This window comes from Tachypleus tridentatus, chromosome 10 (genome assembly GCF_004210375.1).
Source record: "Tachypleus tridentatus isolate NWPU-2018 chromosome 10, ASM421037v1, whole genome shotgun sequence".
Taxonomy (NCBI): domain Eukaryota; kingdom Metazoa; phylum Arthropoda; class Merostomata; order Xiphosura; family Limulidae; genus Tachypleus; species Tachypleus tridentatus.
This window is the reverse complement of record NC_134834.1, coordinates 74,072,308-74,087,821: the sequence shown is the minus strand read 5'-3', so window position 1 is coordinate 74,087,821 and position 15,514 is coordinate 74,072,308. Positions and strand designations below refer to the sequence as shown.

At 32.7% G+C, this 15,514-nt stretch overlaps 1 protein-coding gene across 1 annotated transcript; it reads left to right on the top strand.

Moving 5' to 3' along the window:
* Nucleotides 1–1,087: 1,087 nt before the first annotated feature.
* Nucleotides 1,088–14,187, top strand: LOC143228380 (polycystin-2-like protein 1). Its single transcript, XM_076459645.1, has 6 exons — nucleotides 1,088–1,323; nucleotides 3,424–3,648; nucleotides 4,323–4,485; nucleotides 10,461–10,691; nucleotides 13,838–13,959; nucleotides 14,157–14,187. The coding sequence occupies exons 1-6, from the start codon at nucleotides 1,088–1,090 to the stop codon at nucleotides 14,185–14,187; spliced, it is 1,008 nt and encodes a 335-aa protein (XP_076315760.1).
* Nucleotides 14,188–15,514: the final 1,327 nt, after the last annotated feature.

The window sequence follows — 15,514 nt, the reverse complement described above, 5'->3', positions numbered from 1 at the left end:
GATGCGTCATAATATTTGAATGGGTTCTAAATATTAAAAATGTCATTAAAACAGCTCTTTATCCCATAAAGTATATATATATTTACTTCAGATATTAAAAATACCTTGGGAACAGCTCTTTCAGAGGAGTAAGTAAGAGTACATTAGAATGTTATCAACACTGTTGGTTTAGGCATGAAAGTTCAGTTTCATACTATTTTCGTTGTTTTATGATAACTCGATTCCGTGTTAGATTGAATTAAAGTGAGCTGTAAGTACACAAATCCATATTTACTAAACGTTTATTGGAAAGTAGGGTAAATAATCAATTTGCTATTCATATATACTGAATCATCAGATACCTGAACTAACGAAGGGTTATTAAGCATTGTTTTATAATAGTGATTTTGCTCTGTCATAGATAAAATATTATAAATTTTAATTTCTTTTTAACTGTTTAATGCAATTTATATAATTCATGGCATTATAAAATGAAACTAGCGAAGTCCCAACAAGAAATGTGATCAATCGAGAAGTGGCTAACAGGCAGTGATTTTGTATATTAGTTCCTTTTATGACAGAAAAACGAACAATGGCCAAGAATAGGCCTTGTTCAATTTAATTGTTTTTCCTGTATAGGAATAAAAATAAATTTACTTAAGTCAAATATAATTATTTGAGCTGCCAGATATTTGACATACCCCTAGGGTGTATATACATAGGAACACTAGAAGTTTATAATTCCCGTGTTAAAAATTAAAAGTATCTTTCTTTCTTCACATAAAATAACATCTTAGTAATTCATAACATAAAATTACCAAAACAGCTAGTTTAGAATAAAAGCTAATATCCACAGTTTTAAAAAAACAACATGTTCAAGTTTACATTGACCAAACGTTTTCGTAGATTTTTCCATTGTTTGTTAATATAGTATGAAATAAACGAAATTAAGTTTGGAACATACGCTTGCAAAATAAGCTTATAAGTTCGATACAATTGTATCATAAAGTTACCAGAGAATATTAAATACGTTTTTGTTATGTATTGCATTGAACTGACAGGTTTTTATCGCTGTTCTTTATCTAAAACATAGTTTGCAGAGCACGTGATGCTAGATGCCTTATATTGGGACACCTGGTACAACAAAAAACCCACGAATGGTAATGAAAGATCTATACTCTACGTTAACCGATTACTCGGTGCGCCTCGATTACGGCAGTTACGAGTACGCAATGACTCTTGTACAATTCCTGAAGAATTTAAAAGAGCTATTTCTGACTGTTACAGTGTCTACTCTTCCAATAACGAGGCTACTCAATCGTATGGAGTATATGACGGTACAGCGTGAGTAAAACTGTTTATTAGTATTAACATGAACTATGTGAAACGCTGGTTAGTTGGAAGTTAAATAAATAATACAATTTCGAATTACTAATAAATGCTTCATTTACGGCAAGTATAATGTATTTTGTTATGATTTATTAAAAAATAAAACAATGTTTTTTAGATGTTATGTAATGCAGCTTCAGAATTTAGGGCCCGACATGGACAAGTAATTAAGGCATTCGACCTGCAGTCTGAGGGTCGAGGGTTCGAATCCCGGTCACATCAAACATGCTCGCCCTCTCAGCCGTGGGGGTGTTATAACGTGACGGCCAATCCCATTATTCGTTAGTAAAAAGAGTAACCCAAGAGTTGGTAGTGGGTGGTGATAACTAGCTGTTTCCACTGTGGTCTTATACTGCTATATTAGGGACGGCTAGTGCAGATAGCTCTCGTATAGCTTTGCGCGAAATTCACAAACAAACCAAAACTTATTAATAAAATAAAGTTATTTTATTTTTAAGATTTCCCGTCGAAAAAAAGGGATAAATATAAAAGACTCTGAAATAGAAAAAAATTTTCTCCTATTTTTTCGCCTGGACTACCCAGGTATGGTAACTGGGCGATGTCCGGCAGTATATAAAGGACAACTTATTTTAAGATTCTTGCCCGACAAGAGGGGTGAAAAATACCCAGAAATGGGGTGACACATTTTGCTCCTGTCACCCACAGTTGACTGGCTTGATTACTGTAATTTTATACGGTAGCTGAAAACTATTTGACGATGCAGATGAGCTACTTTGTTTTAGAATTTCCACCTGAGAAGATGGTAAAAAAACAACCCTGAAATATTGTACACTCCCACTTTTTTATAGGCTTTTTGCTTTGAATTTAAAGACACAAGTATTCAATAAGTTAAGTCAGTTGTCGCTTTCTACAAATCAAATGTACAATTAGTATCTGGTGAGGTTGTTAGGAATTAGATAACAGAAGAAAGGGGAATATTACTGAACATTGTCCTTTATACAAGTTTTATTTCCTTGTCAGGTGTCCTCGGCTAGTTTTTATAGCACGCCTACGACTGAAAGCACAGAGCGTATTTAACGGCAACTTGGTCCAAAACTTGGTTTTATCCTGTCCTTTGTTTTTTCACATTAACTTACAGATTATATTTCATGACGCACATTACATTTCTACAGGTTAGATATTCAACTTATGGCAAATACCTGTATTTTGCGGGACACATTTATATTTGTCCATCTACTTGTATTGTTTGTTTGTTTGTTTTTAATTTCGCGCAAAGCTACTCGAAGGCTATCTGCGCTTGCCGCTCCTAATTTAGCAGTGTAAGACTAGAGGGAAGGTAGCTAGTCATCACCACCCACCGCCAACTCTTAGACTACTCTTTTGCCAACGAATAGTGGGATTGACCGTCACATTATAACGCCCCCACGGCTGAAAGGGCGAGCACGTTTGATGCGACGGGAATTCGAACCCGCGACCCTCGGATTACGAGTCGCACGCCTTAACTCGCTTGGCCATGCCGGGTCCCCATCTACTTATTGAAAAACCTAGTTTCACCGCAGGGTTTTTACAGATTATTGATGTTGTTTATTTAATATTTCAAGTGCTGATGCATTCTATCTTGTAGTCACAAATAAAAAATATACTAATAATTTTAATCAAAGCTAGTTTTAAATAATTAAATTAAACATACATTTATTACAAAAGAAGAATTAGAAGGTGAGAAAGATTTTTTCTAGACCTTTATTAAAATACTGCTTTGAGTTTCATGCTTGGTATAGTTAACTAACGTAATAACTATGTTTTTATACTTGGTTACATACTAATTTTTAACATTAATGTTTTAAGCTGTTTTTATTTACTCATTGGTTGACTTAAAACTAACTGTAACAGAATTGTAATGAGTAATTTCTCAGTGTGTGAATGTTTGTATCACTTTAACATTGGAAAAAATCAAACTAATAATTATTTGTTGCTACAAATTTATGACATACAATATTCTAAGATGACAAATAATGATGGCAGTAGCACTTCGATTTGTCATTGGTTATAAGTAGATCATTGAAAGGAAATTTTACGAGTAATTCCGTTTACTAGGTGGAATTACAACAGTGCTGAAAAGCTGGGGGGATCCAACTACTGGGGGACGTTGGCCTGGTACGGAAAAGGAGGTTTCTACGTTGACCTAGGGGTCAACAGGTCGAAAACTGAAGAAATATTAATGGAACTGAAGTTGTACCGGTGGATTGATCAAGCTACTCGAGCCGTTTTCCTCGATTTTACTGTTTACAATGCGAATGTCAACTTGTTCTGTGTTGTGAGGTAAGTAGACCGATCGTTACGTCATATAAACCATTAAACATACACGCAGTAGGACCTGTTGAGACAACGCGCCTGATTATTTGAACTTTAGGTAAACCCTCACGGGACGTCAAACTGTTTTTCACGCCTAAAGGATACAATAAGATCATCTAAATTATATTCACTATTCTCGAACCACTAACAGGTAAAAAGAGTTGATATAGTTTGCAAATGCAATACTCAGTTCATCATAGTGTAGGGCCTGTTTTTCAAGATGAACAAATACGTTCATATTTCACGCTTATACAATTACAGGTTTCTGAAATATTATATGTAAGTAAACTTATAATTTATTTATAATCAGGAAATGTATTTAGCTAGTATTGTCATGGCCTTAATTATAAAATGATTAAAGTGAGGATTACGTTTCGGTCAGTTGGGTTGCATTTTCTTTGATTTAAACATGATGTCCCCTGGTAGGACAACGGTAAGTTTAAGGATTTACGATGCTAAAATCGGGGGATTGGTTCCACGCCATGGACACAGTAGATAATCCAATATGTCTTTGTTCTAAAACGAACAGGAACATTTATAGTAAAGTGTTTTCATTACCCAATCAAGCCGTCTCAAAACATTTATTTCCTAAAAGCGAGTTCCTTGTTATCAAGTATATGCATCGTTCTGTACATTTTTAGGTTGGTGTTTGAATTTCCACCTACTGGAGGTATGATACCTTCATGGAATTTTGAAACTTCTAAGTTGATTCGCTATACCAGCACAAACGATTTCTTCATAGCGGGATTAGAAGTCATCTTTGTGATCTTCACTCTGTATTATTTTGTGGAAGAGTTACAGGAGGTAAGTCAAGTACAATATAAGTAATGTTGGATGTTATTAAAGTTCTGAAGACATTCTTTTGAGAAAGAGATCAAACTTCAGAAAAAATGAATCCAGAGATAATTCGTTACTTTTTATTTTTTATATCACGATGACCCAATTAAAGTATATGATTGTAGAGGTTTGAGGGATTATGAATCTGTAAACTTGGAGACAACGGGATGTCTGCAAATTCATACCGCTTGAAACCGAGTTTCAGTACCCATTGTGGGCAGAGCACAGATAGCCCAGTCTATAGCTTTTTGTTTAATTCCAAAAAAAAAAAAAAAAAACTGTAAACTTAGAAACGAACAAGCAAGTTCTGGGAAATATCCCTGTATTATAAATTAAAATAATTCATATTTTTTATGAAAATGAGGTGTGTTTTTAGGTTCTTCATCATTATTTTTTACAGGCCTTCGGTTACAGTTTAAAAAAAAACTGTTTTCAGAAGTTTCTTGCCTCGCCATGTTATTACGGATTATTTCAATATGTCCGATCTTGCTCTGTCCGTAGGTTTTTGCAGTAACCGTTTCAACTGTTCAATCCCACAAAAATCCATAGGCTCTGCATTCAACAAAACATGTTTGTTTTACGGAATAACATGAAAACCTGTTTCATTATTTAGCTGCTTGAAGTTTGACTAAAAGGTTTTTCTAAGTGAACTAATACCCTGTTGAACCTCACTAACCCAGCATTTCTTCATGATTCACAGACTCCAGACTGTTGCTATGAAACTAACAAGAGCTTATCTTGAACTCTGTATCCATTCACCTGATTCTTAACCTGTCCCTGTTTCAGTGTCAAGCAATAATAGCAAGCCGGGTGCCACATTTGGATTTTGTTTTTCTGCCCACTGACTGGTATATAATGGCACAAGACTGTTATCAAAGTACACTTACGCATCGTCAAATAACATCAAATACTGGAGCTTTCCCCAGCTAAGTGCAGGTCATACAGTTTCCTATACCTGGTTTTTCTTTCCTAAATATTTCGTGGTAGAAATTTGTGTACAAGTGACTTTTGTCACACTTCCAGATGGACACCCTTCTTGATTATGTTGTTTACTGTCGACTACGACAGACACATGGATGGCTTTTCCAACTGGACTTTGCTTGTTTTGGCTATGGTATAACTGATCGCCTCATAAGTGTTTCATGTTGGTCCATATTACTTTGTTTACCAATAGTATTAAACACAAGGGATATCTTTGCATTGGAAATTATAAACTCACAATTTGAACACATCTTTATGAGCTAAATGTATGAATATTTTGTTTTTCAATTAATTTTAAAGCAGAACACTACAAATGCCAAATAATGTCAAAGTGTAACTTTAATACATTCTGTTCCATTGTGTCTTTATTTTGGCTGTTTGTGTCTCATAACTTGCTGATTTGCTTGTATAAAACCGTTTTAATATAATGTATTCAACTCTCTGTACTCATTGATATTACGGTACATTTTTAGTGATATTTAGGCAGAGCCAATATTTTGGAAAGTTCCCTTTGGCGAATAATACATGGTGATAAATCTCGGAATAACTAATCTATTAACTCTGTATCATTATTTAATTAAAAATATTCAAGTTATAGCAATTAAAGTTAATTTTGACACAAGAATAAACTCAATGTATGAATACGATTTAATAATGTGTAATCTCAATGTGCTAAGTAAAACTTGACTGCAAGTTACACACTAATAATAGCTGTTGATAAAATGAACAAATCACTGTATTTTTATGATAATACGGCACACACAAGCTTCTATAGTACTGTTTTAGGTATTTTTTAATTAAGAACTTTTTATTATTGATTGTCTAGAGAGAATTTTAATGAATAAAACTTTCTTGAAACTAGGAAACGATTTCAGTAGTATAAGATTGGGTTAAAATATATTCAGGTACGAAAATAATTACGAAGTTAACGAGTTGCATAATCAGATTGTCTGGTAGTTCAGTTTTGTGAATACTGAGCTAGTGTTTTGATGAAGAAAATGAATATATGATATCAAAAAGTGTTGTATGTACGAAAGAAGCTAGCAAATGAATAGCATTTTTATATTAATGTGTATTGTGCACTTAGGTTTATCAGTAAAAGTTAGTCAAGCTAACTTGCAAAATTTGTAATCAAAGAATTAAAACACTTTCGTTATCATTAAGTGCACTTGACTTTGTATTTTGATTTTACTGAATAAGAACTTGAAAGAACTCGAACCGCAAAAGTAACCATTAAAACACTGTTAATAAAAAACAGAAACATACAAAAAAGGCACAGAAGATGCAAGACTAAGTTAAAGAAATAAAAAAACAAACTAGTTACAATGGAAATAAAATTTAAGAAAATTTTAACTTGACACAGCGTTTCGGGCCTAAACCATTCTTCAGGCGATGTCTGTTAAAGTCATATACAGAACACATTCGAATATCACTAAAATAAAGTCATAAAAGGAAAAGTTCAAAGCATGGTTCAAAGTGTGATGAAACAATACTGGTAAATTAGTTGTTGTCAAGTAACGACGTTAGTGAAGAGAACCAGGATAAAAAGTGTAAAGAAATATAAAGCTGTTACGTGAGAGGTAATAGTAGGAAAAGTCATAAGTTGTCAAAGTAAAGTTGTACAAAGAAGATTTCTCGTTTGAACCAAATGGAGAAATTGTACCTACGATATAAGCAAGGCCTCGTGACATACATTCTGTACATACCACTATAATACGCATCACCTGAATAAGGGTTTAAGCTTGAAACGTTGTGTAAAATTATAGGTTTTGTTTTCAGATTGTATTACAACATTGTTGTCAGAAGTAGTATTATTTTGGTAAAATCCAAAATAGAATCAAGATTCTACTTTAAAATTACAACAAGTACTTGAATTGAGATAAAAAAATTAATAGAAATAGTGAGAAAATGGAAGGAAAAGAGAAAATATCAAAAAAAATCTAAAAGTAAGAAAAAGAAAATTAACAAAAACTATTACAAAGAAAGAGGTCAGAATTTAAAAGATACCTTACAATATTAACATATAAACTGTGAATAAAATTATATTTGTGCAAAGACTAGACTGATGAAGTCATAGAAGTGACACCAGAAGTAAAAAAAAAAAAAGACATCAACAAAGATACAAATATTATAACAAAAAACTGCAAAGAACAGAAAGATAGTATCATACTAAGAGTGAAGAACCCACAGGAAATGTAGAAAAGGAATTCAATGTCTGGCTAAAACATCTATAAATGAATTAGTAAATGCAAGGATCAAACCAGCATCCACTCGAAATTTCCAACCTCAAACACTATCAACAATGAAACATGAAATGTTAGAAACCACCTGCTTTATGCCTGTTGTCACTAATGTTGTGCAACCTGTGGCCGCAAAATATTAATTATTATTTATCAAGTTAAGGAACTGAGCACACCTGTTCAACAAAACTGCCCAATTGAGAAAATAGCAAATTATGATGAAAATATATCATAAGGACATATCAGGTACAGTTTCAAATAATTTCCAAAGCAAATTCGTATTATTGTAAACAGCAAGCTATTATTCTCTTTGTATATTCGAAAGGTTCTGTGAGAACAACAAAAAGTAACTTTCTTATAGAGAGTCGTATAACGAGTGCCGTCCATTCGTTGGTGTCTTATCAAACATATTTTGAGCATCACACCAAAAGGGAGTTTCTAAACAAAAGTTTATAATCAGTGTAAGGAGAAAGGACAAAACCTTAGACAAACTTGAGGAAAACGTGGAAAGACTTATCCAGATGCTTCATGTAAAATGATGAATTCATGGAACACGATCAATTCATAAATGCTTTAATGGATGATAAATAATAAGCAGGCTTCACTAAAATAAGCTAAATGTACATTTTAAAAGGCACTGTTCGGTTTGTGATAGACAGCTAAAAATGTCTAGGAATTATGCGATTATCAAATCAAATATGCAGAAATATTAATTTGTTTCTGATGGTAGTAAATAATAACTCAGAGAATTAATCAGTTAACAGGTTGCTTAGAATGAGAAATAAACCATAGAACATTAGGTCTTTCAAGCATCTATTAAAAGAACACTTTTCTGAGAAACCTAACCAAAACCCTTTAGGAAACAAAATTTGCTCCAAACAGTGGTAGAAAGAGAAAACTGTTATAAGTGTGGAACACATAGACATTAAATTTGAGCTTGTAATGAAAGTTATTAATAATAAACAAGATTCCTGTTGAGACCACCTCCAAAGCATCACTAGGAATGGAGTCACCATTCCCTCAGTTGTTCACTTAAAGGGAATTCTTCCAAGTGATGATACAAACCAGAGAACGTGTAAGTTACAAATGATCATTGTTTTTGGGAATCCTGTCTTTAAATAGAAATAAGTTTATAATTCTGAAAAAATATTTGAAAATGAATTTGTGAGTAAACTTTGTCTAAAAGAGAACTTGTTTTTAATACCTTGAAAATGTGGCACATGCACAACAGTATTATTGCACTCGGTTTCTTAAAAACGTCAAATTGAAAATTTTTTTTTCATTTGTATCAACTGAATTTTCATTAAGGTATTCAACTTACATCGGCCTGGCATGGCCTGGTGGGTTTGAATCCCCGCTACACCAAACATGCTCGCCCTCTCAGCCGTGGGGGCGTTATTATGTTGCGGTCAATCCCATTATTCGTTAGTAAAAGAGTAACCCAAGAGTTGGCGGTGGGTTGTGATGACTAGCTGCTTTCCCTCTAGTTTTGCACTGCTAAATTAGAGCGCTAGTTCAGACAGCCCTCTTGTAGCTTTGCGTGAAATTCAAAACAAACAAACAAAACAGTTTCATACTCTTTGTTTAAGAAACGATCTTTGTTTGACAGGCGTGATTGTTTTGTGCTCGCACTCTGACATCTTTCATTTTACATTTCTTTCGTTTCTGACCCTTCCAATTTTTTTCCATGGTATATTAGACACACTGTTTGTACTGTAATAGTTATCATTTTGTATGCACTCAACACATGAGTCATCATTTTGTACATAATACTACGTCGAAACTTTGATAGCTCGTACTTTTTATAATGATCTTAATTTTGAGCTACTTGTATTCCGGCCTATAGCCCAGATAGTCCTCGAGTAGCGTTGCGCGTACAATATAATTTGAAACAAAAAACAAATCAACTAACATCTACTGTAAAGTTACATCGATTTTGTACATGTGATCAACCCTCTTTCTTCATTAACTTATGAAAAACGTCTTACAGACAAAAACTTGATATTTATTATAAATGAACTATTGTATTATATCTCTTAATAAATTTTAAATATTTATTCATTAATCAGTAACGTATTTTTAGATATGTAAGTAACGTATTAAAAGAGGTTTTAATCATAATTATGATATTTTAATTTTTTCAGCTCTACCATCAAAAATTAGAATATCTAAAAAACGTATGGAATATTTTTGATCTACTAATTCTTTGTGTAAGTATTCAATATATTTTTAAAACTTGTGTAAATTGTATTCTGTGCATGTGATGTTCTGTTTCTTTGTAACAGTGTAACAACGGTTGTTCTGCGATACGTTTTTTAGCCATAACATTGATGATGAGTAGACGGGATCTGCTCGTTAGCAAAACTGAAGTGTAGAGGAACAGATTTCGAAAGTCAATGGACATGAAGACGAAGGACTTTCGAAACGTCGTCCTCTATACTTGTGTTTTTATAACAGCCATTTGCCATCCATTCCACTATACTCAGCAGTAGTTTTGGTAACTGTTGAAACAAAGTTGAAACGTTGTTGTTTTAATTAATTACAGGAGATTATCTTTGAAAGATATTTTAACAAATAATGCTTAGATATAAAAAATTTTGTGAAAGAAAACTTTTTACAGCTTTAGAATAAACTGAATAACAGGTTATACTCTTATACATTTACGTACTATTTGTAAGACGTTATTATTACGTCTACATATGCTAATTGTTCTTTTCTTAGGCTTCGATTAACTGTATTGTATTCAACATCTACCGTACTTTCACAGTAGGCTATTTGCTGCAAGGCTTATTGGCTAATCCACAGAATTTTCCAGACTTCCATGGACTCAGCTTTGGTCAGATTATGTTTAACTATGCCGTCGCCGTCACCATCTTCCTGTCCTGGATTAGAGTCTTTAAATACATGAGTTTTAACAAAACCATGATGCAGTTGTCCTTAACTTTATCCAGAGTAAGACAAAGATAGATTATCGATAGTTTTTGTATTTCTATATCAGAATCTGGATCATTCTTTTAATCAGTTTCTCGATTATTACACATGAACATTTAAAACTTATGTTTCTTAAGTGTAAAATTAACTTTATCCAGAGTAAGACAAAGATAGATTATCGATAGTTTTTGTATTTCTATATCAGAATGTGGATCATTCTTCTAATCAGTTTCTCGATTATTACACATGAACATTTAAAACTCATGTTTCTTAAGTGTAAAATAGTACTTAATTATCTGTGTACACGTTAAATTGGTTGAAGTGTTATGTTTGCAGTCGTTTGTTATTGTTCTGTTAATACTGTAAATGTATATACGTCAACAAATTATATATTCTGACCGTACTTTGAACAGGAAAATTTCGAAAGCCCTTGTATTTCTTCAGTTTTCACGTTTTTGACCTATTTGCGAATGGCCAGCTGAAGAGTTTTTTGTTTGTTTGTGAATTTCGCACAAAGCTACACGAAGGTTATCTGCGCTAACCATCCCTAATTTAGCAGTGTAAAACTAGAGGGAATGCAGCTAGTCATCACCACCCACCGCCAACTCTTGGGGTACTCTTTTACCAACGAATAGTGAGATTGACCGTAACATTATAAAACCCCCACGACTGAAATGGCGAACATGTTTGATGTGACAGGGATTCGAACCCGAGACCCTCGAATTACCAGCTGGAAAGAGAATGCAGATAATAACAGTAGTTTCTATGCCTTCAGAAATGTTAGCTTCTGGTTTGAATAGATCCTAAATGGTTGGATGGTTAAGAACTGTAAACAAAATGTCCATAAAATAGTTCTTTGTCATATGTGTTTTAGATAAATAAAAGAAAAACTTCGACGGATGCTTAACTCTCATTTTTTAAAAATTTCCTCATAAATTATTTATATTAAATGTAAGTTTAAACTTCACTAGCATCAGGTTTAAGTCAATTTCTTCGATAATTAGTTTTATACTCTATCAGTGGAGTTATTCGGAATGTTAAAACACGTTTTAAATCCATGTTTGGTACTAAGTAAATTGTATGTGATTATGATATCTTTTAGAAACAATTCTTCTTTAAATATATAGTGTAAAATTCAGAAATAGGTAAAAGAAGCTTTCCGTTAGCATGATTAAATCAGTGATTCTTAGGTTAAACAACTACTCTGAAACTAAGGCACTTACAAACGATCAGGGCCTAGGTTCTAATCATAAGACTCTCCCTTTTGAATATTAGATATTCCTCCAAATCCATTGATGTGAATGGATTTCTACATCCGAACTAATCACTATCACTTGTACTGTTGCAACTGAGTAATTTAACTCACCACCTATGTTGGGGATGACCTAGTTGTTTGCGTGCCCAAACAGTGAATCCAAAGATTCATGTCAACATTCTATTTGTACAAAATATGTACTCTTGCACTTTGAGGATGCGGACCAAAAATATGAATGACGGTGAAGCAGCACTGCTTATTCAAACAAGAGTATTTTAAGAGTTTATGACAGATGTTGTTGAGTAGCTGCCTTCCATCTAGTATATTATTTCAAAATTAGGTACAGTAATATGCAAGCTAGCCCTTTGTGTTGCGTTTAACAAACATTCTGAAACCAATAAGCTCATTCATAACTAAGCAACTACAAATGTTAATTAACATTATCTTCTGATCAAATCAAGCTGCCTTAATAGATCAGAAATACAAATGAACCAAATTATAAGTATAATTAATTAAAAGCACTGTTCTTATTTAAATTATAACAATGTATTTTTTCATTATTTGGGTACACGCCCTGTTAGCAGTATTTTTGGCCATACTCTCAGTAATATCTCACAAAATTTCACTAGTTTAGAACTGTGTGTAAAGTCCCTATCCGGGATGTTGTGAACCCCAGATAAGCAAACATTAGTACTCCGAGACCAATGTTCTTATGCAAATAACACTCTCTCTTAAGAGGTATAGAGAGTGAAACTTTGACCTCAGATGGTTTTGTACTCTATCTGGTAAGCTAGTGGCTTCATAAACATAATAATGACTCCGGAATATTCAAAGTGAAACTTTATTTCCGGGTTTCTGAAGAACCTGCTCAACCTGCAGCATTGAAATTATATTGTGTTCTACCAACCAAGATCTAATGTATTTTGATAATTATGTAACTTTATTCATGTAAAACATAATTTAATTTCTAACTCTTGATTATAGATACATTTTGTTTAATGAATTATCATGACCAACTTTCAAGAATTCACGAATTTCTTAGCGATATTTTCAAATTAGGTGGCACCTTATATGGTATATTGGCGAAATGGAATGGCTAGATCATATAACTCAAGGTTTAGGCATCGAATTGCTTATTAGGTAGAGTGAAACAAGCCGGCCTCATTTGTAGTCTATAAGGTTGATCTTAGTCAAATAACGAGATTGAATTTTAAGGGTACAAATACCTATCTTACTGATAATATCCGGGGTTAACTATTTTTAACCTTCAAAACAATTAACAACAATGGTTCCTTGAGTAATTTTGCTTCATGAAAATTAGCTGTGCCAGGGTCACAACACATAAAAAACTAAATGTTTTCATCGGCACATCACGGCTAAAATCCAACATACTAGCCAATGGGGCTCTTCTTCTTTAAAAATACACGGTATGATAACACATTAGCAAAAATTATAACTTCACACAAAAGCAATATTAGTGTTATTTTAAAGACATGTCACACACTGTTGGCAGTTTTCTTTTAAAGGGTTAATAGTTGTGTTAAAAAAAGAATGTGTAATGTTATCTTTAATTACAAATGACTGAAACACTTCTGTAAGGTCTATTAAAGTAAAGACACATACTTCTGTTAAAAACTCCTAGATTTTCACAGTTTTGTAAAATGTTTCTTAAACATTTCTTTGGACTGTTTTTGTTTCACTCTCAATAAGTGTTATTTCTAAAAAAAATGCTTATCCTATTTTCCGTGATATTTTATTTAAAATTCGTTTAATTATAAAAATGCAACAAAAATAGTTTTAATTTTTATGAAGAAAACGTTTACTGAAAAACTAAGCTTTTATCTAAGATAATGTTTAAAAAGTGATTTTTTTTCGTATGTGAAGTTTATTATTATTATTTTATAAATTCCAGGGAGCAAAAGACCTTTTTGGTTTTGCCGTTATGTTTTCTATTGTATTTTTGGCATATGCTCAGTTAGGATACCTTATGTTTGGATCTCAACTGATAGACTTTTGTTCCATCAGTAGCTCAATGTAAGTAGCGTTTCCTGGATATCAAATTATTTTAATTATTATTTATTAAAGATGTGGTACTGTAATCTCGGCTGTATGTTGTAATGTTTTTTATTATGGTAGTGTTTTATCATAAATATCATTCATTAACATATTTCAGTTGTTATTAAATATTGCTTATTAAAGTATTTTATATATTATTCTTAGTTTTTTTTCAGGTATTGTTTATTGGAAGATCCGGTTAAATAATAGAAATATTTTGCCTTAGATATTATTTGTTGAAATATTGGTACAATAATTTTAACAGTTTGTTTCAAACATTGTTTATGACAAAACTTAATACATTAATATAAGACTTTTTTTAAAGAAATTGTTTATTGAAAGGCATTGAGGAACAATAAGTGACACTAATTACTCGCCACCCCCCAGTGGCACAGACTCACAGCGCTAAAAACCGGGTTTCGATACCCGTGGTGGGTAGAGCACATATAGCCCATTGTTTAGCTTTGTGCTTAATTCCAAACAAACCAAACTAAACATTATTCGCCTATAATCGCTTTGTTTAAAACTACCAGATTTAACACTTCTATAATTATAGACAAATCTGTATTTAGGAATATGTTTCAAAATTTTCTTTTAAAGATGTTTGCATTTCGTTAAGATTATTGTGAACAGGATATAAATGGTCGTAAGTTTGCATGAGTCTTCGCCTTGGACTAAAGGTTATATATCACAGTGACCGTTCTATAACACTGCTAAGCTCTTGGCCATGTTTATGTCATCCCTTTTCTGGGGTATGAGCCATGCCCAAGTAGGGCGCAGAGGGTGTAAAGAGGTTTGTAAAAGTTATTATAAGCTGAGAAAGAATCTTTCTTTCGAATATGTAAAAATGGAAAAGACTACTAATGAAGGTAATCTAGGAATGTAAAATATCAAAATATGATTTGAAAGTACGGTGTTGGTACATCATGTCTATCTCTTAACGTGTGAAGACGTTTCTCTGCTACAATGCACCACCCAGATGCTACCCTCTAACATCTGCAACAACCTAAGTGCTCGTGAAACAAAAATAGAAAAATCCTTTTAGTTTTTTGATATATCAGTGTTTCCAACAATTACCGATGGTCGAAACTAATTATCAGAGTCTTAGTATCTTAATTGACGAGCTCAGTAGTTTTAGATGTTTTAACTAGCAAGTAACATATTCAAGATATATCACAAAAATACAGCTGGAACTCATTAGATGTACATTAAATGTTTGTCTTGTGGCATTTCACTGCTAAATATTGATCAATAGTCCCAAAAATAATTATTGTAACTTCCTTTAAACTGTTGGTTTATATCCTAATAAACTATTCTAAATGGTCTATAATGAATAATTTTAACAAAATGACCTTAATTCTTTGTTCCATTAACCACTATTTGAGAACTCAAAAGTAAGGAATATCCCTTTATTTCAATTAATGTATCAATCAACCATGTGCTAAGTAATATTGCTTCATCTCTTGCATGACAAGCATTACTCAAATTATCTGAGTCATTTGGTTACTCTTATTAAATCTTCTGATAGGTCATT